The sequence below is a fragment of the Pleuronectes platessa genome, chromosome 10, assembly GCF_947347685.1.
Source record: "Pleuronectes platessa chromosome 10, fPlePla1.1, whole genome shotgun sequence".
In the NCBI taxonomy this organism is placed as follows: Eukaryota; Metazoa; Chordata; class Actinopteri; order Pleuronectiformes; family Pleuronectidae; genus Pleuronectes; species Pleuronectes platessa.
Window position 1 is genome coordinate 15,365,939 of NC_070635.1, and position 23,413 is coordinate 15,389,351.

Below are 23,413 nucleotides of genomic sequence, written 5' to 3' on the forward strand. Positions count from 1 at the left end.
TGATACTCCTTTAACTTTTTAAAGGAGTTGGCGAGCCAACTTTTGCGATAAGGACAATTCATTATCCAAATTCTGTGTCACATGTAGGTCATGTAACAAAGTCCCTAATTGGATGTATGAATGTAAACACACATGCGTCCAGACATGATTATATACAGTTAATCCATATTCATGTGTTGTACGTGTGCATGCTAATGTGCATGTGGCATGTCTGCTTGCACTAGAGTGAGGCTAGTGTGCGTCTTTGTATATTATTGAACGGAATGATGTCTTGTCGTATGCATTATTCACTAGTGTTTAAAATGAAGCACCTGCCATATGGTCCCAGCATAAAATATCCATTTACTGGTGCAAGAGAGGAGCCAAGTTTATTTGATACCATCAGCAAATTCTGTTAACAAGAGGGAACGAGAGAGGGAGAGAGAGAAACAAAAGAGAGAGAGGTTTTATTACCTATACTATACACTGGAATCTCAGTATCGCACAAGCTTCAGCTATTTAAATTGCTCACTGTGTGTTACACTTTGCTGCATTGTTCCTCATTGTTTCTTCACATGATGGATAAACATCAATCCTGAGTAATGTTTGATGTGAACTGTCAGTATAGATATCTTTCTACCAGTTACAGTGTATATGTGTTTGTTTTCCTGTTTCCAGCAGACCAAAGAGATGTACAACAAAGTGCAGCTTGTGTAGTTGATGCATGATGCAGACAGTGTGGCTCTGAACCAAAGTCTGCATCATTCTAAAGCTGCCTGTTGACCTTGAACTTGAAATGTTTTCACACAATTTACCGTCAGTCAAAGTTTCAGTGACATTTAAAGCAGAATTATAACCTGAACCATTTCTCTCCAAATGACTAAACTTATTCCCCAAAATGTAGACACATTTTCTCCATCTCGCTTACTTACTGTAAAGTCCCACTTTAGCTCAGAGAGAATTTGTAGCATCATCAATAAGATGCAGAGTAGGTTTAATGAATATGGAGTAGTTTGGTTCAGATTGAAAGGCTCACAAGTGGGTGGAGGAGCTGGATGGTGGAGGGGGCTTAATGGGCTGAAGTGAGAGAGAGACAGGAATGAAATGGGTGAAGTTCATGGTTAGAAAGTGTGAAAAGGTGCAACAGTTATTCAGAAAACGTTTTAACATTGTTAAACACCACAAACAGTGCAGCTGCCTGAAATCCATTTAGATGGATACTTAAAAGAAGTGACCAGTTCTGCGTCAGGTTTTTATTCGGCTAAATGTGGATGTTCTGTGAATTTCACCCAGGTTCCAGCTACTGCCTGTTGCACGTCCACCATTTTATTTTGGTTTAGAATGGGCCTCGTCTGCGTAGGGCTGATTGCTTGGCCTGTGTTCATCCATCTCGCAGATATTTCAAGAGCAAAATCAAAACCACTCCACACTCAACACTGCTCTTCCTTTTGTCTTCAGAAACACGCTAGCAATTTGATCAAAGCACATTTCATACACAGATGTGTGTAGACATTTTTTAAATAAAGAATAAGGAAATCTATACTGAATGATGTCTGTCATTGACCTCCCTCTCTCTCTCTCTCTCTCTCTCTCTCTATCCAGTGTTCCTCGGCGTCTCCGGCTTGTCAACCTACCAGGTGCGTTCCAGCAGCATGTGTGTCCAGTGGCAGCCTCTTCTACGGGCCACATTATACAGAGTCTCCATCCAGTCCACGCTCAGTAAGTCCCCTCACCGCTAACAGTTTGTGTGAGAAGGTGAAACAAATGGTTCATTTCTTGATTTAGTGCTTTCATTAGATTTGCTCTTTGTGTGAGAATGTGATACGACTCTGAGCTTTAACTTTATTAACTCATCTGGTCTGAATTCAAATTAGCTGAAACTTTATGAGCTTGTTGAAATGTGGGCTGGGGCACTGCTTTCAACCACTCTATTGAAGTATATAGATGTGTCCTCACCAAAGTTGAACTCATGCAAAGTTTTTGGGAACAAGTACGTTGTCCCCTCCGTGTTTCTGGGTGCACCTTCACTCAACCCAACTTGTTTCTGCGATCCCTGCTATTTTTGAAATAAGGCATTTTCCAGCCCAGTGACTGGAACGATATTCAGTCAGTAAATCAAAATGTTTACTAGTGTTGTGATATCTGGTGAAGTGTCTGCATTCTGCGCCAAACTACATATGTTTCCTTATAGATTTACAGCCTGGCCTCATGAAAACGTCTGAGCTCAGGTCTCAGAGTTCTGTGTGCACGTTAAGCTCACGTGTGTGTGTCTTGGGTACACATGCCTTTCAGTCATCTGGATTCTTATTGATGTGCGGCTCTGAGGAAATAAATGTGATCTATTTCTTTCGTTCTCACATGGCATTGATTTACATGGCAAAGGATTTTCATAAATCTCTTTTGTTTGGAGAAAGGAATGGAGGAATGGTATGCTCACATCTCTCTCCCCAGTAAACGACCTGGGAGAAAAGGGCTCTCTGAACTGCTCATGTCACAGCATCAAAAACCTTTAGAAGCTGTTTATTGCACAGATTACACAGATATTAAATGTTAAGCTCAGGAAGACAGAGTAGGAGCAAAAGAAAAGAGCTCTTTAAAAACAAGAGAAATTAACCATTATAAAACAAATTAATCAGAAAAAAAAAAAAAAAAAAAATGTCCAGTTTGTTACACTTTGTCCTTTACGTTCCCCTTTACCTCAGCTGGAATAGAAACCTTTGTCCTGTCAGCAAGAGAGTTGGAGCTGCTCCACTCACAGTGAGCTACTTCAAGTTCTTTTGAATTTTCCTCAGAGAGCTGTGGTTTCTGCGGTACATGCTCGTAATAAATCCACAGTAAAATACACCGTTGAAATCATGGCACTGTTCCTGATGTTTCCAGCAGTTCTGTGCATTTAACAGACATTTATAGAAAATGCCACGTAGATCCTCAGATAACTCTGTCAAAGTTCAATTCAGTGTAAGGATGGCACAGGAAATACCTAGATTTCTATGCAGTCTTTTGATATATAGTTTTGTAGATGTCAGATTGTGTCAAAAAGTCCAAACTGCAGTAGCAATGGATGTATTACTCACCCAAAACCCTCAGAGAACATATGCATGGGTATGTGACAGTACAGGTTGGCAGTCCTCTGCTCAGCAGATCCTAAATGTTCTGCCACTTTCTTCACCAAGTGTCATGGAAGTGATTTTTACACTGGTAGCTGTTTGGTGAAAGATGTGTCCTGGCTCATTTATTGATGTGAGTCCAGTGTGCTGGTGCAGTCGGGGATCTTGTCACAGACCGCTCTGAGGGGGGAGAAGTTGCATAAAAAGAGTCAGTGACACACAGTGGGTAAAAAATTTGCACAAAATCTGAAATATCTTGTCACAAACAGAATATGTGTATAATGTGCTGCTGGCCTCACCAGCACCAAGGAAAGGAATCTGCAGTAAAAAAAAGTGGCTCAAACTGCAGTTAGAATTGGTGTAACACTGTAGAACACACATCTCCACCAAGGCCAAACACTCCCTTTAAACTCAATGAAGCTGCACCTGATTTCACACACTCCTTTGTCCTATACCTGCACATGCACATACAAAACGCTCTGTCTCACAATAAAAGTGAGAAAAAGTTCCTGGTCTAAACCAGGATTTAATGGGCTCTTTTTTTTTTCATGTCCCATCTTTCCATCAACTTTTGCCAAAATCGGTTCAGCAGTTTTTGCTTAATCCTTCTGAAAAACAGAAAAAGTGGACGAGGTAATTACCGCCGGAAGGCCAGGTCTGCTGGACCTGTTTTTTAAGTATTACTCCTATAGACTAAATCTTTTAAGTCTTATTCTTATAAGTAAAACATTTCCATCTTACATGCACTCTCCCACTCAAGTATAGTTGTGAAATTTACAGTTACAGTAAAAGGTATAGAAATATTTGTAAATAATAAGTTGAGGAATTTGTTCAGCTTTTTCTGACACCAAAAAGGAAAAGGAAGATTGCTCGCTTTCATACATTTTTTCCATCCCATGTTTTATGTCTTTCTGCATCTTTGTCTCTCCTTGCTTCCTGAGTGGTAGCCAGATATTCTTGCTGAGGTTTATAGAGGTTTAATCCTCGCAGAGCCAATCAGCTGCCCAAACACCTTCTCCGATGAAAGAGTGGCAGCTCCTCAGATACAGCTGTTTCCTTAAACTTTATCCACGGCTGCTTCCTGTCTGGAGGAGGGGCTAATTTGTCACTCCACAAGATGAGACACACATGAGCAAATAGAATTAGACTAATGAAACTGACAAATTATGGATATTAGTGTGTGTGTGTGTGTGTGTGTGTGTGTGTGTTTGTGTGTTTCCAGTTTCTAGTTTGTCTCTTTTTGGCTGCCAACATTAATTTTCTTTCTTTTTCTCAGTGATGCCGTCGCTCTAAAGCTTTTCAAAACAAACAGTTAATTGAAAGTGTTTTCGGTCTGAGATCCAAAGGAAATTGACATGAGATGAGGAAATAAATCAATGATATGATTCGGTTCATTTTTCCAGTGGATATAAAGATGTTTTCCTTCTTTCGTTAGAGATAGAATCCTCCAGTTATCTTACTGGTTGGTGCACTGAATGGATAAAGCAGCACACGCTGCAGGTTAAGTGTTTGTTTGCATGGGACGTTTATCTACAATGCATCAGTAATTCAAGATCAGATGAGTTTAATGAATAAGGATCATTCTAATGGATAAGTAAAGGCCTCACCATGGGAACAGACTCGTCTACAGTGTGAGGCAAGAATTTCAAAGCTGGCTTGAATCTCCACATGATGTGAGCATGTCTGTGCGTTGTGGTGAATGCCTCTGTCCTTCAGCGACTAACCTTCAGATTCGCCCTTGAACAAGAAGCTTTGTCACCTGACAACTCCAATACTGCTGCTTAGAATCCAGCTCTGAAAGGAAGTGATTAACCTCAGCAGCTCCCAGGCCTTCATTTGATAACAGGGGGGAAAGTGCTGCACATAGAAGCAACTGTATGAATGTGTGTGTGTGTGTGTGAATGGCAAAAAATAAACTGTACGTGCTTTGAGTGGTCATCGAGACTAGAAGTGTGCTCTATAAAATACAGACCAAAATACAGACCATATGATGCAGAACACGTGCTCTTTGAACAATGAGGAGTTTTCGAGGGATCTGTGCTTATTACGATTTTGTGACCGTTGATCTGAACTTGACGTCATATTGTTTGTTGTTTTGTTGTTTACTTGCAGATGGCCAAAGGCAGGAAGTGAGCCTGGGGGGTGGTGCTTCCCGACAGTGCTTCTATGACCTCACTCCAAGCAGCCAATACCAGATCAGTGTTCACACGCAGATTCAAGAAATGGAGGGGCCGTCGGTCTCCATCACTGACATGACGTGTATGTTTTATATATTGTATCTAAGCATGTATGATCGTGATCTCATCTTCACACTTTGTTTTCAAGACAAAGGATGTGAAGTGCGACTTTATTGAGTTTTTAGTTTCCTCCCATTTATTTAAATATTTAATTTTAACGTTTTTGAGGAGGTTGACTCGACCATGTTCACCGTCTCTCCCTCACTCCTCTCATCTTTCTTTCTCTTAACTCATTTTCCCAAATGATTCCTCCCAGTCCTTCTTTATGTCTCACTCTCCACCCTCTGTCCCCGTCAACCATGAATCTGTCTCACCTCTGTCACTTTCTCCTCTACCTCCAACCTCCTGTGGTTTCTCTCTCTCTCTCTCTCTCCCCCTCTCAGTGAAGATAGATTCTGTTGTTGCAGTTCATTGGTCAACTGATGAGCTGAGGTGAAGCACACAGCTCTCGGGAACGGGGGGGGGGGGCTCAGTTCAGTACCAGTCTTATGGATGGATAGACATGGTCTCTCTCTCTCACTCACACACACACACACACACACACACAACCTTATGTTGTAGCTCCACAGATTTTGAGTAGACAACTGTGTATTCAATTCAAGTGGAGACATGAAGGTTTGCTTTCAGCAAAGGTGGCCGGTCCACACTCACTGCCCGTGGAAGTCCTAAGATAATTCACTTAAGTAAAAGTATTAAAACCAGCATATAAACGCACTCCATTACAAGTACCGCAATCCTGCACTTAAATGTTATCAGGAAATTGTGCTCAACAGTCCAAAATAAAAGTGCTCGTTATGCAGAATGGCTCCTTTTAGAGTCCTAAATTATTATGAAAGTCTTACAGGGCCTATTTTTAAATGCACTGTCGTGTAGGCAGAGATTTAATGTTGTCGCTGGTGGAGATGGAGATCATTTAACTTCTTAATGTAGCGGTGGGTAGTTTATTTTAAAGCAATACATCATGTTTTATAAGATGATCTCAATCTTCACGTGTAAATTCTGCATCGTGACGACATCGCTGTCACACAAATGCAGAGGAGTAAAAAGTACAACACTTCCCTCAAAGGCGTAGTGGAGTGAAAGCAAAATGAAAATGTTAATTAAGGTAAAACTATCTCAAAATTCCCTTTGACTTGAATGTACTTTTTGATAAATTGATATCATGTCTGTTACTTTTCAGAACCACTTCAAATCCCCCGAAAGTCAGTAAAGATGCTCAGCACATTATAAACAAATGATCTTTAGAAGAGGAAGAAAGAGAATCATTTGCCGAGATCATTTTATTTACTGTCATGAAGTATGTGCCTCATATGTGGGGAGTCGCCAATCTTTCCGAGATGATTTACTCGCTCTGCTGTGGTTTGACAGAACCCACTGCCTTTCCGTAAAGTAATTGGCTTGGCACTGAGGCGTGCTCTAACCTGTGGCTGTTTTCGACTCAGAAAAACAGCCTCTGGTCAGACTGATACTAAGACTGATGAAAATTGCTCTTTTGCTGCGCCCCAACTTATATGGGGATGGGAAGAGAGATACAGCAAATGACAGGAAAGTGTAGCTAAAGTTTGTCTGCCGGAGATGTAGAGGACAAAACACAGCAGCTAGATTGCTCATGTAACTTTAGGTTGTGAACACAGATTGGACGAGAAATCTTTTCACTACAAAGGTCCCCAGTCAGTGGACAAACCTGATGATGGTGCCACTTGTCACTGCTAGTAGGATTGAGGACCTTGTCTTGTTTCCCTGTCTGAGTGTTAATTTTCATCTGTGTCCATGTCTGTGTCTGTGGATCCAGTGCCAGCGCCCACTCTAGCTCCGACTGAACCACCGACCACAGAGCCCCCTCCCACCATCCCGCCTGCTAAGGAGGGTGAGTTAAACACAAACAAACACCAATTGTATATTATTTTTTAATATGCTGTATATCTAACAGATTTAATAGTCACCTGTTACCATAGTTTAACAGTCTTGAGAAGCATTTTAGATAGCAAATAGAAGAAAGAAAAAAACATTCATGCACCCTAACTGTGTTTATACACAAGTTGCTTAACGTGCGCAATATTCTTTGAATAAACTTAATTTCAGCAGTTTTTACAACATCTCCAGTAAAGTAACTATCAAACGTCATTATGGTTAAGATGATGACTATTTTAAGTGAAATATTCTTTTTCACTGTACATTTGTAATACAAAGGTATGATATTCCTATCACGAAATTGTGACACAAAGGTTTTAAGTTCAGTGTCTCTTGCAATATATAACTTACTTTAATAGAAGTGCATTTAATAGCTTTGATGCACAAAAATTGAGTGTAATATTGGATGAGGTTCCTTCCAGGCGGATTAATGACCTAGGAAAATGATTTGTGTCAGGATTGGGAGTAATAAAATGTGAATTAAATACGTCGACATGGGAAAATGTAACCAAAGAAAGCAGGGCTGTGATTTTGCTCCCACACTCGCCAGCACAATCAATGTTGTTCTGGCCTGAATTTGAAACAGGAAAAGAATAGAGATCTAGACAATTTACTTTCAACGAGCAGCTATGTTATGTCAATCTCTGCTCTTTACACAACTGTGAACTGTGTTTACTTTGAAAATAGTAATAGTGACCTGGAGGAAAATTGGAGGACTCAGGGGTCATTATAATAAAACTAGGGGGTATCTTTAATGTAAAGAGAATCGGTTTCACAGGAAGCTTATGGGACCTTTACTTTATTCCACAGCGACTTCATTATGTGAACTGTTGTCAGGCTACAGTGGGTTGCAGCCTATCTATTCCAAAGTAAAGAAACCCTACTCTTATCCTGCTTTATTAGCTTATTAGCTCAGGTTTAGCAGAACTAACCCGATCACTCACACCAATCAGTATAGTCTCTGTTTTAGCCCCAAAACGCGAGAGTCCTCAGCCAAACTGCCAGCTACACACAGAGCATAGTGGCTCCAACATACAGGGTTCACTTGAGATTGACATGCGTACTGAACCAATCAATTTACAAATGATGAACGTGAGCGGCACTTTTCTTTTAATCATCAGCGTATAGGCCATCATGTGAAATACCAGGAGCGAGTTGCTAGCTGGAGGTTACACAGACACACGCGGGTCCCCGGGGCCCTGCCCACACTCACTCACGGCGACAGAGTGAGAGCAGAGCAGCAGAACTCGTAAAGGTGAAGCCGGTGAGTTACTTTGTTGAAGAACAGTGGCAACAAACTGTGAAAATACAGAGTTTCCACGATGGTCCAGCGCTGCTCAATGATCAGAGCAGAAGCAGCAGTTGATTTGTAGAATGCTGGAGTTTCCTGTGACCTCCTCCACACTCGTGATAACCTGCTCTCACTTTAACAAGTTATTAGGACCTGATCAGTACATGAATTTCACTTCGAGTTTTTTTGATTCGCTCCAGAGTTCATGAGACTGCATTTAAACATAATGAAAAATGAGTCGACAACATTTTGTGCTGAATACAACACGAGACATGATGCTCACAGTCAGGAAGTGACTGGAGCGACACAGATACATGATCCAACACCATCGATAACCAAACTAAATAACTAAATACATGATCGTAAGTTTGTCATCTTAACAAATAAACGTGAAGTAAGTTTAAAACATTTATAAATGACCTACGAACGTGAACTTATTCTTTTTGAGTTTGAACTGGCACTACACTGACTACATGACATGACTCTTATAACTACAGGATGCATAACTATAGGATGCACTGTCTGTCACAACATTCATCCAGGTCCTAGTACTCGTAAAAGAGCTGAATCGATGGCAACTTGACTTGGATCGTAACCACTTAATTCCTAAAGATTTCCCTTTACTGTACTTTGAGCCCTAAAGAACTGCAGTTAAAGCTACTACAGTAAATGCGTGACAAGATATGTCAGAGCAAACACTGTGCAGGATCGAGAACCTTAGAAAGATACAGAAATAAAGTGGTACAGACCCAACACCCTGTACCAACACGTACCCAGACCATGCGTCTCCTGTGTTCCTGTCTGATGGGCTCACATTAGAGGCTGCCCTGCAGACCAACTCCTTAGACGTGAAGCCACGCGCCTGCTGAGCCCGTCCGTAAGCATTTCTATCTGACCTTTGTCAGACCAGTGCCTCTGTCCGTGATGATGACATGCAACCTTTACCTGGGACAGCACCACAAAGACAGAGGAAAGAGAAAGCAAGGTAGAGGAAGCAGAAGAGGAAAAGGAAGATGGTTAAACAAAGTGATGGACAGGATAATCAAAGAAATAGAGCCGTAGACTAAAAGCAGAAGGGAGGTGCCAGAAAGTACTGCCTGTGGTTAGGTTTTGGCAACTAAAGTTCTTTTGTTAAGGGTTAGGGAAACATCATGGTATTGGTTAAATGTAAACAGGCATGGTTTGTCTGAAATTAAATTTTTTCTGTATTAATCCAGACCACAACTTTTATTATAACCTTAACCAAGAGCTTTCAGTGTATAAACACAAACCAAACAAAGTAAAAAAAAATTGTAGCCACTTTAAATCGTTGTTTAAACCAAGATCAGATCTTTTCTAAGAATTTTTGTTTATTTGTGGACGTTTGAATGATACCTTCAGTGTTATATTTGTAACTCACCAAATATCAGCTTCAGAAACTGATCATTAGTAACATTTCATTATGATCATGTAAATAATGTAAAATATTTTAACTTTAACACAATTATGTTTCCACAAAGTGTATTTGCTGTTATTTGATATATGATAAACACATGTAGTCTAGTTAATTTAGCCTCAGCATAGGTGAGCCATGTTTTCAGGTTGTTCATTTCTTCAGATTGGCCACAAACCTTCACTTTGATTCCGAGGTTCACGGTTTAGATTTTGTTGGTCAGAGGTCAGAGATCAATATGACGTCACATTCATCTCACTCTTTCGAACATGATATATCAAGAACAGCTCGAAAGATTTGTATTGCATCTCACAGAAGTGTTGACTTGGACTCAAGAATGAACTGATTAGAATTTGGTGGTCAAAGGTCAAATTAGTTTTTCACAAATGTTTAATTTGGTCAAATAAAGAAGTGATGAGATGGTTGTAAACTGCTACTTGAGGCATAAAATCATAAGGAGGTAAAACTTTTTTTTTTATTGTATATGCTCCTCTCTTCTCCTTTTTTTTTAAAATTTTTTTTTTCCCCAGGAATTTATGGCGGCTGACATGATCATTAATGGATTTTGGGAATTTAGTGCAGACTTGGAATTTGAAAACTTGTTAAAACCCCGTAACAACTTTACAGCAGCAAAGATAACCCCGCTGGGAGTCATTTAGAAACATGAGAAGAATAAAAGCAGAAGCAGAAGTCACTGCTGGAGCAGGAATATGAATGAGCGGTCTACAAAAGAAGGAAGATATAGAACAATGTCGTGGTCAGTTTAAAACTCTGTGTAACAGAGTGTGCACTAGACGTTTAATCTTATTTAAATCCTATAAACTGAATATCCACTCTTTGCACATTTACCCTGTTTCAGTTGATGTATATTTGCAGTGCTTCATACTTTGCATATTTACCGAATATATTAGATTGGCAGTTATGCATTCAGCTTATGCTCTCTCCTCCACTGACCTTCTTTCTGTATGAAATTAGTTTTCGAATAAGAAAATGATGTGCTGGCTAAATCATTATGCATATATATCAGCCGTTTGCTCGTCTGTTTGTCTGTCCAGTGTGCAAGGAGGCCAAGGCTGACCTGGCGTTCCTGGTGGACGGCTCCTGGTCCATCGGAGACGACAACTTCCTGAAGATCACGCGTTTCCTGTACAGCACCATGGGATCGCTGGATCTGGTGGGACCGGATGGCACCCAGGTCAGTCATGTGACTACACCTTTACGTCAGAGAGGAAGAACTCAAGATTAAAACCTCAAATTTTAAGTTTTGCTCATTCTTACCTCCCTTTTCCCCACATTCATCATTACACGGGGACAGATTTTGGATCTGGAATCGTTAGAATGCCGTCTCGACCACCTCACACGGACTAATGTTACACTGAGTCTCCTTGGGGAGCTGCTATTCACTTTTATGGCGGTTCTTAAGTCTAGTCTTAATGTCTATGTCTAGTGAAAATTACTGTACACACAGTAGCAACCAACAGAAATACAAATGCACACATGGACAGCTTTTAATTCTTTTTCACTCTCTAATTTATTGTCCTTGTTGCAGCATTTTTGCTTTTGAGAAATGAATGCCTAGGGAAAATACAATGTAAAGCAGATGCTGAGGGTCTAGCCAAAACGTGGCCGCGCTGAAAACCAGAATAATGTTGAAATGGTAAAGAAATGATAAATCATAGTGGCTAAAGGTTCAGGGAGAAGTGTTGTGAAAAACATATATATATTTCCCAGAAAACAAAGATTCTCCCTTGCTGCCTTGCACATTCAATATGCCTTACGCACAGTACGTGCAACAACAATGCTCCCTCCTCTCACCCACACAGCCTCATATGCTGTAGCCCATTTCAGAAAGAGAAAGAGAAGGAGAATTTTTTTTTAATTTCCTCTCAAATGTCCCTGAAACTGCTTTCATTCTGCAGATAAATGGAATAAAGGACGCTGGTTGCTTTACTCTCAACTTCTATGATTTTCTCTCTTTAGTCTACTAGTTATTCCTCCTTTTCTCAGATTCCCTCTCACTGCTACATTTCAGATGGAAATAGAAGTGTCGCACATTTGATGAAATAATGAACCCTGAACAGTTTGAGCATACTCCTCTTCCTTTCCACCCCTGTGCTTTTGGCTCATTTGACTGACCGAGGAAAGCTGCTGCTGCTGCTGCTGCTGTGTTAACTGATATGGACAAATACTTTGGTGCAGAATTCCCCCCGTTTTCTTGATCCATCCCCAGAGAAATCAGCATGAGCGCAGCCTTATATCTGAATAGTTTAGAGAAGTAGCAGGGAACTTTAAACCCCCTGTGAGTGAATCTTTACTCTCCGGATGGACCTTTTGTTGCTGAGCAGTATTGGATTAACTCTACTCATTTGCTGCCAGTACCAGAAAACATTATTTCTCTGGCAGGAATAGTCGTGATAAATTAAGTCTGGATGCAGTAAAAGCCGGTATAAACATGAAATGGTTCAACTGCTGACAAAAGCACTTTATTCTTGATTATTTTGATTCTTAGAAACTTAAGCAATCACATTACCGCAGTGCCTATTGCCATTTTCACCGCCTCAGAATGGCTCTCATGTATCAGGTCTCATCAATAGGTAATGCCAGGCTTTAACTTGGGGCAATACCTCGCTGTTGTCACTGAGGACTAATTTCTTCATTGTGCTTCCTGCCTGCATGGCCCACCACTATATATTAGCAGAGCTCAGCAGGTTCATTTCTCCCACTGTAGAGGTGTTCACTAAACCCCCCTTTCTTTCATTTGTTGAATGTGTGCTGTTAAGCAGTTTGCTACCCTCACTATGTCCCATAACCCTCTGGCAGTAGGCTACCGAGAGCTAAACAGCGGCTGTAATGTGAGAGAGTTGGCTGGTAAACGTCAGCCGCCCTGAGCCAAGAACAGCACCATTAGCAGTCTGGAGGTAATGACAGTTGTTCTCCCCTCTCACAGGAAGGCAATTAGATTGATTATAGCTCAGATTTGGGAGTCTGAATGAATTTGCGAGTTTTGAACACATAAATGTAAATCTTTGTGATTTTCTAAAAAAATTATTAATTAATTAATGAACAAATTAGCAGAACAATCTAAAACAGACACATTAAATTACATAGAAAACAAATATAAATTAATATATGTACAACCCCAGGGCTTATAAACAAAGTTCCACATCAACAAATACAAACTGGTGATTATAAGAAAACAATAAAGTAAATCTAAAAATATAATTATACAGATATAATTAAGAAATATTATATCTATCTATTAAATATATGGTGGAAAAATAGAATATTTTTACAGCTTTTCCACTGAAATCTTTTGTGCGTTTTAACCTAGAGACTTGAGATAAAGGTGTTATATTCCTGTTCGGCATCTTAAGCAATTTCTTCTGCTCAGTAAAATATCGAGAACACCAGCACTCACCAGGTGAGAAAATGGTCAAATCTATGAGCCATTACTATTTTCACCTATTAAACCTTTAACATTCTGGATAAACACTTTATACATTTTATTACAAACTCTGAAAATGTCTCGCATTGGCTTCTCATGTGTGTACGGTTTCAACTTTGGCATCTGCACAGCATTTCCTTTGTGGGGCTGTTTAGGAACACTCGCTCAATTTTATATAATTACAGCGAACAAAGGCTGCGTCTGTTTGATTCCGTCATTGCTGTATATATATATATATAAATGCAGAAATTGCAGGTGATAATGAGGAAAGGTATTCGATTTTTGGACCCAGAGCCGAGTATTCTGGCTTCAAAGTTCACAGTTAATGCTGCATGAGTTGCTTTGAGGGATTTGGCTTCTTGCTTTTTGTTGTGGAAGAAGAGAAAAAAAACAAAGCTGGGCACTTATGTCGAAACACAGTGGTGCTCTGAAAATAATGACTGAATGGGAATTTCTAGGTTAACGGTCTCTTTATTGTTTAAAAAGAAAGTGAGTTTATAATTTGATTTGATGTGTGCTTTGAGCCTAGGTAACTCATCTGCCTGTCTCACTGTCTCCGCCCCTCTCCAGGTGGCCATCGTGCAGTTCAGTGACGATGCCCGGACGGAATTCCAGCTGAGTTCCTATAGCAACAAGGAAGCACTGCTGGAGGCTATTCAGAACATCAGATACAAAGGAGGAAACACCAAGACAGGTCAGAGGAGTGAAATGATAATTCATGCAGTCCAACCAGAGTCGGCTTGATACCTCGGTCTAAATATACCTCAACAATCTCACCACAAGACCTGTATTGGCTGTTTTGGAGCATTGGACACTTTTACACAATCCCCCTTAGTTTTTACATTTGTCATGGAACATCTTGAAGTTAACATTTTTGTTTTTCGTAGCACTTATGTATGTATGTTCAGATCAAAGTTAATTCCTGACCTTGAAATCAGCAGTTTACCGAACAGTCAGTCTCAAGATAATCTCCCTAAGTAGTTGATCTGGAGTTTTGAGGCCTTTGTGGACCACGTAGACCACGAAGGCCGTACCTGATCCACGTCACCATCTTCTCCCTGGCTGGCTGCTGTCGCCTATCAAAAAAGCTGTACCTGAGCACTACAAGAAAGCATCTTGTTTTTTTAACATGTAGCTGATCAGTTGATGATTAAAAAAGAGGCAGCCCTTGAATTGGGAAGCGGCTAAAGGCAGCTGGACATACTTTGCTGAGGAAGACACAGTCTGACAGCTTCTAGTGAGAAGGTGAGATCTGATGTGGTCTTGGTTTAGCCACCACTGTGGTCAAGGTCAAAGATTGACTTTAAAACTTGACACAACAGAACCAACATTGGAAGAAGTCGCAACATACTGCAGAGGGGAAAATACTTTGGTTTGTGAATCTTTTGTAATATTCATGTGAAGGTGTCCAGCTGTGCAGGTGCATGTCATTATTGTGGATTTACAGGTAGTGCTGCTCGTTCTGAGCACTTTAAATCTCCATAAGTCCAGGTCATGGCTCAGTGTCGGCTCAGAGTAATTGTGTTCTCTATCATCTCGACTGCTGATCACACTATAATTTCCCCACTTAACTCTTCCTCCCTCTTCTTCCTCCTCTTTCTCCACTGTCTTGCCAACTCCCTACTTTCCTCGCCTCCATCACTTCGGTGACAGTCCTTTAAAACTCTGCCTCCATATATATGGATAGTTTCCATATATTTTGTAAATTATTAAACAAATCATCATATGTGCTTATAAAGATATAATAAGTCTTGTTACTGCTTCAGACAGGTGGAGATGTTTTCCTTGTTTAGTTTATTGAGGATTTGGGGGGTTTCAGTTGTTCCACTTCCTCTGTGATAGACGCTAACATAGATCAACAGGGTTTATACCGAGCTTTATACTTTTGGAGACTTTGCCCAAACCTCCTAAATTACATCTTACTCCTCTAGTCCATTCAGAGGTAGACGACTACTTTCTTATGTTTAAGGAAAGTCTTTAAACCCGAAACGATTCCTTTTCCTTTCATTCTTAAACCTCAATGTCTCCTCTGAGACCCCACCAGGTCCCCCCTGTGTCTAAATCCATTAAAGCCCTCGAATAGGAGGCTGTAGCTGTCTGCCTCTTCAACCCCCGGCCTCTGGCAAATCAATCTGCGTATAGAAGCCAACAAAAAACCACAACGCTTCAATGTGTTATTTTAATGTTTTTTGTGTAAGCAGTTAGTTTATACTTTACTGCCTTTGTCCAATAATCCTCAGGGCAAGCAAACACATTGAATTTGGATTGTGAAATTGTCTAAAGTAAACATGAATTCACTGTAAAGTTACAAAACTTAATCAGTAACAAGGAGATTTATTTTCCTTTCTCTTTTTGGATGGCATCATAGTGTAAACCAGAAAATAGGTTGCAACCCGCTTCATTCCCGGTAACCTCACCATCTCAGACATTTAACCACAGAGCTGCTCCTCTAGCAACAGGAGTTTCTTACTCCGTGGAACTGCAGTTTGTTACTGGAAGAGAAGAGACAGCTTCTTTCTGAGCAAACTTCAAGTCACATGCCTCATCTCTCTGTACCAATGGCCTCGGGTCAACGTATACTGAAAAGCATAAAAATAAATTGTTTCCATTGTGAAACTGTAGCGAGTAAGAAGATGTCAGCCAAGTAGATGGTCCCTCATATGTGGCCCTGGATGCGTTTTAGTTCACACAGTGATTAAATGTGTCCCAGACGACCTCCCAATGTGGTTTGAGGGATCTGATCTAAGGACGCACTCATTTGGGTGCATTCAGACCTGTACCTGATGCTGCCATTCTCAGGCTGGATGTTAATACCAGGACTGAATGGGTTCTAAGACTTTAGACACAGTTCAGTATCCCCACCCATGATTGCGAAGAAAGGCGTGTTGAGGATGGAGGGTTCTGAAGCTTTTATATCTGGGATTTAGCTTTTCACTATGCATTTATTCATTAAGGCTTTAGTGAGACTCTGAGTGGCTTCACGAATGATTGATTTAATGTAGCTGCTCCTGTGTGAGTCTTTTACCTGTGCATACACATACTATAGAGTGTGTTCGCCTGGGTGCGTGTGTGTGGGACAAGTTGACGTACTGTATGTAAACCAGTCTTACTTCTAATCTTTAACAGCTCAGATATATATTCAATAGATTAATCAGGATGTGGTTTCCCTTCAATGATTTTTCTACAGCACAGTGATTAACTTCTTCCTGCTTTGATTTAGACCCTCACTAAATTCACAAGGTTTATGAGACCTAAACGAGTTCAGGAACAAATGTATGAATGGCCCATGAATGTGTTTCTCTGACTATAAAAATAACCCATTCAGAGTCAATAGTTTATTTTATGCAATGCATTTGATTATCCGAATCACTCTTAGGACTCGATAAAGATTTTATAGCACTTATAATCACGCAGAGAGAATATTACAGTCATTTTCTCGTCTTACTGATTTCATCTGAGCAGGGTAAAAGTCTCCTCATTCATTATATCAAACCAAGGCTTTTGGACGCTAAAGCAAGAGAGACGATTTCAGCTTCTTTTTCTTTTTCTATTTATTCTCTTACCGTTTCCACATTCTCAATGTGTCTCTAATATTATGACAGCAAGAGAACTGTTGCCAGACACGAGGCTGAAGCCAAACAGACACGGATTATTTCCCAAACGCAAAGTGATGGATCACCGATCAATGGCAGGCTTTTCAACACGGACGTATTCGGGTTTTTTTCTTCATCCTCCTTCTTACACTAGCGCAATGCCTATTCTAAACCTGCCTGTTTGGAATGGGGTGTTAGCTTGGTCTGTGGATGCTGGGTGCAGCTTTTCTTTATGAAACTGTGAAAGTGACCAGCAGTTATTTAGCCAGGTAAAGTTAAGACCTGCTGCTGGACTGAATCCACTGCTACACAGCGCTGGTCGCCTGCTTATTCAATGTTTATGAATATTGAACGTATGACATGTCCACATTGCACCAGATTTGAACCTGCGCTTCCTCTGGCCCTTAACAGTGCCCATGCCAAATGTGAAGCCGATAAAGATGAAGTGTCCTTGAGATTTGAGATTTCTCGAATTTTTAGATCAGACTTGACTGATGCTCCCAGTCTGCCCAATCTCTTCCTTTCCTCTTTTAAACTTTTACTCCTTTGAGTCTCTCCTCCTCTTCCTCCTTTTCCTCCTCTTCTCCTTCTGTCCTCTGTCTCACTTCATGCTTGGCTTGCTTCTGTATTTCCAGTCTCGCCCAGCGTGATCAGAGGACAGTGTAGAAACAGATGTATCACTGGCAGATATCTGACAGCACAACACTTTACAGGCCGAGCACTCTATCATGTCTCACCACTGACAGCTCAGGGAAGAAAAAAAAACTGGAGGAGGAGGAAGCGAAGATGTTGTCTCAGGGTTTTATTTGGTTAGAAGTTGAAATTGGGACACTGTACACAAAGAGCTCTGTAGGCTACACACTCCTACATCTGCGAGTGGTTTGTGAATTATGAGTCTACTGCTTCATATGATATTCAAAACTGACAGCAGAAAAGCATTATGCTCAATTATACTGTTATAGCCTCCAGAGAGCTCTGTTGCTGCTGATAAGCAAAGTGAACCTGACCTCTGAACAATAAGGACAATCAGTGAACAATAACAAACTCCATGATACTCCTCTCTCAGTAACTACAGTATATACTTTATACCCCCGAAAAGTGGGAGCAGAAAGTGTTAAAGGGATACAAATTGTTAAGGATTAAACGCAGGGATTGTCTGTGTAATTTTGAAAAGGTCGGGGGGGATGAGTAGATGAACTGTATGGACTATTGATGCAAATCACGATGGACAGTATGCAAAAAGTGATCATGTATACACGCCTGTAGTATCGAGTCATGAAGGACACAATCGCCCCCTGGTGGCTGGCTGCAGTATAGGTACAAAATGTTGCGTAACGAATTGCAGATTGGACATTTCTGGAAAATTTTGTTTACCCATTTATTTGGTGCTATGACTTTGTGATTCACTGCACGTATGTCGGCAGGACCTCACTACAGTAGCTCCATCCCACGATCGCTGCTGTGCAGACTCTTGCTCCAAATTCCCAAGATGGCAGCGTTAGCCTCTGGGATATTTTTACTTTATTTCTGGATAGTGGGAGGAAGTGGAGATGTGTCGCCCATGTGTACAATAATAATCATCCTTCATCTGTTCAGAGGTCAGGTTCACTGCACTTAGCAGCAACAGAGCTCCCTCATCAACGGAATTATAATGAAAATGCAGTAAAACATGAGAATAGTGCTTTTCCGGAGTTCATTTCACAGTGTTTACTTACTGTTTGGAATTAGTTAGAAAAGTGCTTGAAAAACAGTGAAACACACAAGGCATCATTAAATCCTCTGTGAAATGTGCTCTTACACCATCGAGGCTGCTTGTTTTGGGGCGGGTCCTGAAACCTTTTAAAGCTGTCAGGACACATTTTATTGACTGATTAAGTCCATTAGCAGCTGACCTCCGCATTTTTTAAAGTTCGTCTAATTTCACGACAGTGTTTTTTACAGACTGGATTTTGGCATTTCAATCAAATTTTCTCTCCTCCATGTTTAGATCTCATTAAAATACCTAGTAACTTGTCTGTCTTCTCATTTTATATGCTAATGAAATCTTCGTCAAAATCATGTTTCAAGGGGATTATCGATACCCCATTGTCACGGAGTAATTATAGACCATATCATATATTTTATTCATGTCAGTGGAAGAATAAATAATACATGTTTGTAATTAGTGAGTACATTAAAATTGTAGCAAAGGTCTCAAACATTCACCTTTGTGTAACCAGTGGGGAAGAGGATGTTAGATTGTTAATGGGCTCATTCGTGCTTCCAATAATTTTGTTGGTATCTAGTCTTGAGCTACCCTTGGGAAAAATGTATGCACATGGATTGACAAAATATATGAAAAAAAATGTAGCTTCATGCTGCTCTTACTTAGATTAGAGGATATGGCACTGTGAGCCCTTTGAGACTAATTGTAATTTGTGAATATGGGCTTTACAAATACAATTTGATTGATTGATACTAGATGATGGTACTACAGTTGAAGTGGTTTGGAGAGGGTGGAAGCAACACTTATGTTGAAGGGCCGGTCTAGTGATTCTGCATATTTTTAATTTTATGCACCGTGTATATATATGCTACATTATAACTGGACATTTTCACATGCATGCTGTGTGGTTTCCTTTATGATTCTTTTAGTATATTTTCCTTCAAGGCAGCCAATGGCTAACATTCATTTCACTACAGCATGAAAATAACCTTTGGAAATGGTTTGAGCTACTGCAGATAATGACAACAAACATATCGATGTCATATCTTTTTATCAGGGTTTGAATTGCTCCATCAGAGACACTCAACATAAACAAATTGACCGAATACAGCAAAATGGTTGTACATTTTGATGCGTTGGAAAATCATCTACTATTTGATTTTTATTAGATTCTTTTAGAACTCTCTCACCGTATTCTGCTCGGAAAAAGACATTTGCTGGAGTGTAAATGTTATAAATGTCAGGTTTTATATCCGTGTCATACACCTGCGATGATACGTGTGGACGTTACTTGCCACAAAGCTCTAAGCCAAGGATTGTGAGGTTTATTGGAAACAGATGATGATGTCAAACACGCAATACAATTGTAACTTGAGTCCATTGCAGGAAAAGACGCCATTCTTACTTTGTGTAATGTGAAACTAGACTGTATGTGAAGATGGATGAGGCATCTTCATGTCCTCCAACTGTCCAGAAAGGAAGCTCAAATATCCTGCACACAAGGCATACACCTGGGGTCAGAGTCTGAGCAGTAATGATCATTGGTTTGGTTGTTTCTAAATCGAGTGTTTTCTCTTTGTCCTCCTTCAGGTCGAGCCATCAAACATGTGAAAGAGTCCATTTTCACTTCAGAGAGCGGAGCCAGACGGGGCGTTCCCAAAGTCCTCGTTGTCCTCACTGATGGGCGATCGCAGGACGATGTCAACAAAGTCTCCAAGGAGATGCAGATGGAGGGTGAGTATTTTACAGACCAATCACAGAAAGAAAATAACTGGTTGTTTTGTCAAGTCCTGGAAAGATCGACAGGTTTTTGTGGAGAAATTGATTCTGGATGTACAGTAGGCCTCATTCAACCTGCTAGTTCTTGGATTCTGGATAAACTATATGTCACATTTTACAGTTACGAGCCGTCAGACTCTACATTTATGTAGCAAATTCACAACCACTAATGTATTCCATTGTTCCAGGCTATCAATCCTTTGTATTGAGTTTAATAATGTAATGAATGGTGAATTTTGTATTCCATTCTTAGGCTATATCATCTTTGCCATTGGCTTTGCGGACGCGGACTACGGAGAGCTGGTGAACATTGCCAGCAAGCCCAGCGACAGACACGTCTTTTTCGTGGACGATTTGGATGCTGTGAAGAAAATAGAGGAACAGCTCATTACCTTTGTCTGCGAGGCTGCCACTGCCAGTGAGTAACACCACGCATGTTTAAAACAGAGAGAGAGAGAGAGATGGTGAGAGTTAAGGAGGGAAAAAGATTTCAGACAAGTCTCATAGAAATGCAGGCCGAGTAAAAGCAGCACCGAGGGAAGATTGTGAAAGAAATGGAGAAACGTGGAAGATGACTGAGGTGGAAAACCAGGGGAGACAGGGATTTATGTGAGGGTTGAATATTTTAAATATTAAAGATTAAAGACTGACAGATGCTTCTCTGTCTTGCAGCTTGTCCGACTGTTTTGATGAGTGGAAACACGATGGCAGGTAAGAGGTGCTAACACTCCCACTGACCCAAGTACTGTATCAAATGCCATGATGATGATGATGATGATGATGATGATGATGATGATGATAATGATGATGATGATGATTTGTCCCCTGCAGGTTTCCGTATGATGGAGAAGTTTGGCCTGGTGGAGAAGGAGTACAGCATCATACCTGGTGTTTCTCTGGAGCCGGGTTCATTCAACAGCTTCCCCTGTTACAGGTTACACCGTGACGCTCTGGTGTCCCAGCCCACCAAGTGAGTAACACCAGGTCCACAGGAAGTGAAAACACACATCAGATCCAAAATAATAAAAAATATGCATCATAGGAAACTTCTGTCCATTACTAAAAGTGAGGCAGGGAAAAAAATATTATCAACAAACTAAATCTGCTAAAATTATTCTAAACCTATATTAAACAATTCCATAAAATCTGTACATTTATTTTAATAACCATTAGATTTAGTAGGATTTATTGTTGTTGTATTAGATAATTGACTAGTGCCTGGCTGCAGCATAGGTTATATATCCTGTCTATGCGATCAAGAGAGAATTGTGACAATCGCAAATACACAAAGTTATAAATAGTTAAGTTCAGTGTCACAATAGCATTATGTCAACGACATTTTTTTTCAACTACAGATATATTCAGAACATGTGACAAGTTGAAGGCAATTGTGTAATTCATTTCTGTAGTCAGATTTCTTGAACCAGAAACCAGACTCTCAGTTTCTTCTACACAATATGTCCCTTTATCATTAAAGGCATGTTATAATTTGAAGCAGTGAGTGCTGCTTACTGCTATTAAAGTCTTATTTTCATTCTACTCTGGAGTTTATCCCTCAGTGACTCTCACATGTTGTCTTGAACATGTGAGAGTGGTCTCTGTCAGTGGTCAGCAGGACGCAAACCTCACAGCACTTTGAATCATCAGCCAGCAGCGGACACAGAACTATTCAAAAGTCCTGCCAAAGAAAACGACAGGACTTTTCGAGCTGATATTAAACTGCTGGGGAACTAACATGAAATCTCACATGTCAGAGTTTCCCTTTGTCTTGGTTTGGAAAATCATTTGTTGCACAAAGATTCACAACCCTCTCACAGTACCTGGGCTGTGTTACAACATAATCTTTCTTAAAACACTGCCTGTACAGTGCCAACCACCACATATAGTGATAGTGAAGATTATAGAATTTACATCTTTTGTCTGGGCCTCATTATTTTTCACTATCTTGAAGTAAGGCTGTGGGAGCCAGACGCTTATTACACAGAAATATCTGTTGAATAATTACAAATAAAGTGTATCCAGTGTATTAAAACCCTACACACTTTTAGAAAACGCCGCTACAAAAAGAATATGTAATAAAAGCCCCTAAGTGAAAGCATATCAGTGAAGTAATATGTGAAATTCAAGTCTGCAAATTCATGCAAAATGCGAAATTGTCCATTTCAGATAATTCCTTTTATTCCCCAACATAATCACTTTCTGGAAAAACTGCAACTCAGGTTTCATGTTTGAAAATATTCATAACATTAAACCGATAGCTGGCAGTCCCAGAATGAATTCAAAAAGGAACATAGATAAATGTACTTATTATCATATCACTGCACATATCACTCATACACATTTAATGCCCTCTTCTTTCTATACGTGATACAAATTTATCAGTAACAATAATTCAGCTGGTCCGAGCTGAGCAGGCCAACGGAGAATCTACTCTGGTGCAACCAATTTATGGGAGCTGATGCAAATACCAATATTAAGGAGTAGAACATTTCCAAAACCAATTATTCAATTATTACGTGAATATTGTTTTTACACCTTAAAGACAAGGAAATATAATCGAGGCTTGATTTTTTTTGTTTAACCATAAATTAATAAATACCTATGATTAAAAGACAAACACAAAACTTGCAATGCAAATGCAGAGGGTTTAGGGTCTGCCGAAGGCTCACATTTCCTGATTCTTATAGACCGGCGGATAAATCAGTTAGGTTCTAGTAATAACCCCACACTTGTACTTGCGGGAGCTATTATAACATTTAGTCTAATTACACTGTGACCCAGTGTTCACCAAATTTTAAGGTGTTTTAAGGTCAAGACCATTTCCTTTCAATTATGTTACAAATCACTGATTTATTAAAAGACCACTTGTAATTAACAGCCATTACAACATTTACAGAAGCCGGCAATGAATGATGAATGAAAAACCTTCTTAGA

General features: G+C 40.1%; 1 protein-coding gene across 1 annotated transcript in view; it reads left to right on the forward strand.

Annotated features, from left to right (window-relative positions):
• col14a1a (collagen, type XIV, alpha 1a) overlaps positions 1-23,413 on the forward strand; it is a 138,604-nt gene that overhangs the window by 64,917 nt on the left and 50,274 nt on the right. Inside the window, exons 23-31 of the mRNA XM_053432371.1 lie at positions 1,582-1,698; positions 5,199-5,345; positions 7,116-7,190; positions 11,013-11,152; positions 13,973-14,096; positions 20,291-20,434; positions 20,733-20,897; positions 21,152-21,190; positions 21,311-21,449. Of these exons, the coding sequence (XP_053288346.1) occupies positions 1,582-1,698; positions 5,199-5,345; positions 7,116-7,190; positions 11,013-11,152; positions 13,973-14,096; positions 20,291-20,434; positions 20,733-20,897; positions 21,152-21,190; positions 21,311-21,449 (1,090 nt within the window). The remainder of the gene's footprint in view (positions 1-1,581; positions 1,699-5,198; positions 5,346-7,115; positions 7,191-11,012; positions 11,153-13,972; positions 14,097-20,290; positions 20,435-20,732; positions 20,898-21,151; positions 21,191-21,310; positions 21,450-23,413) is intronic.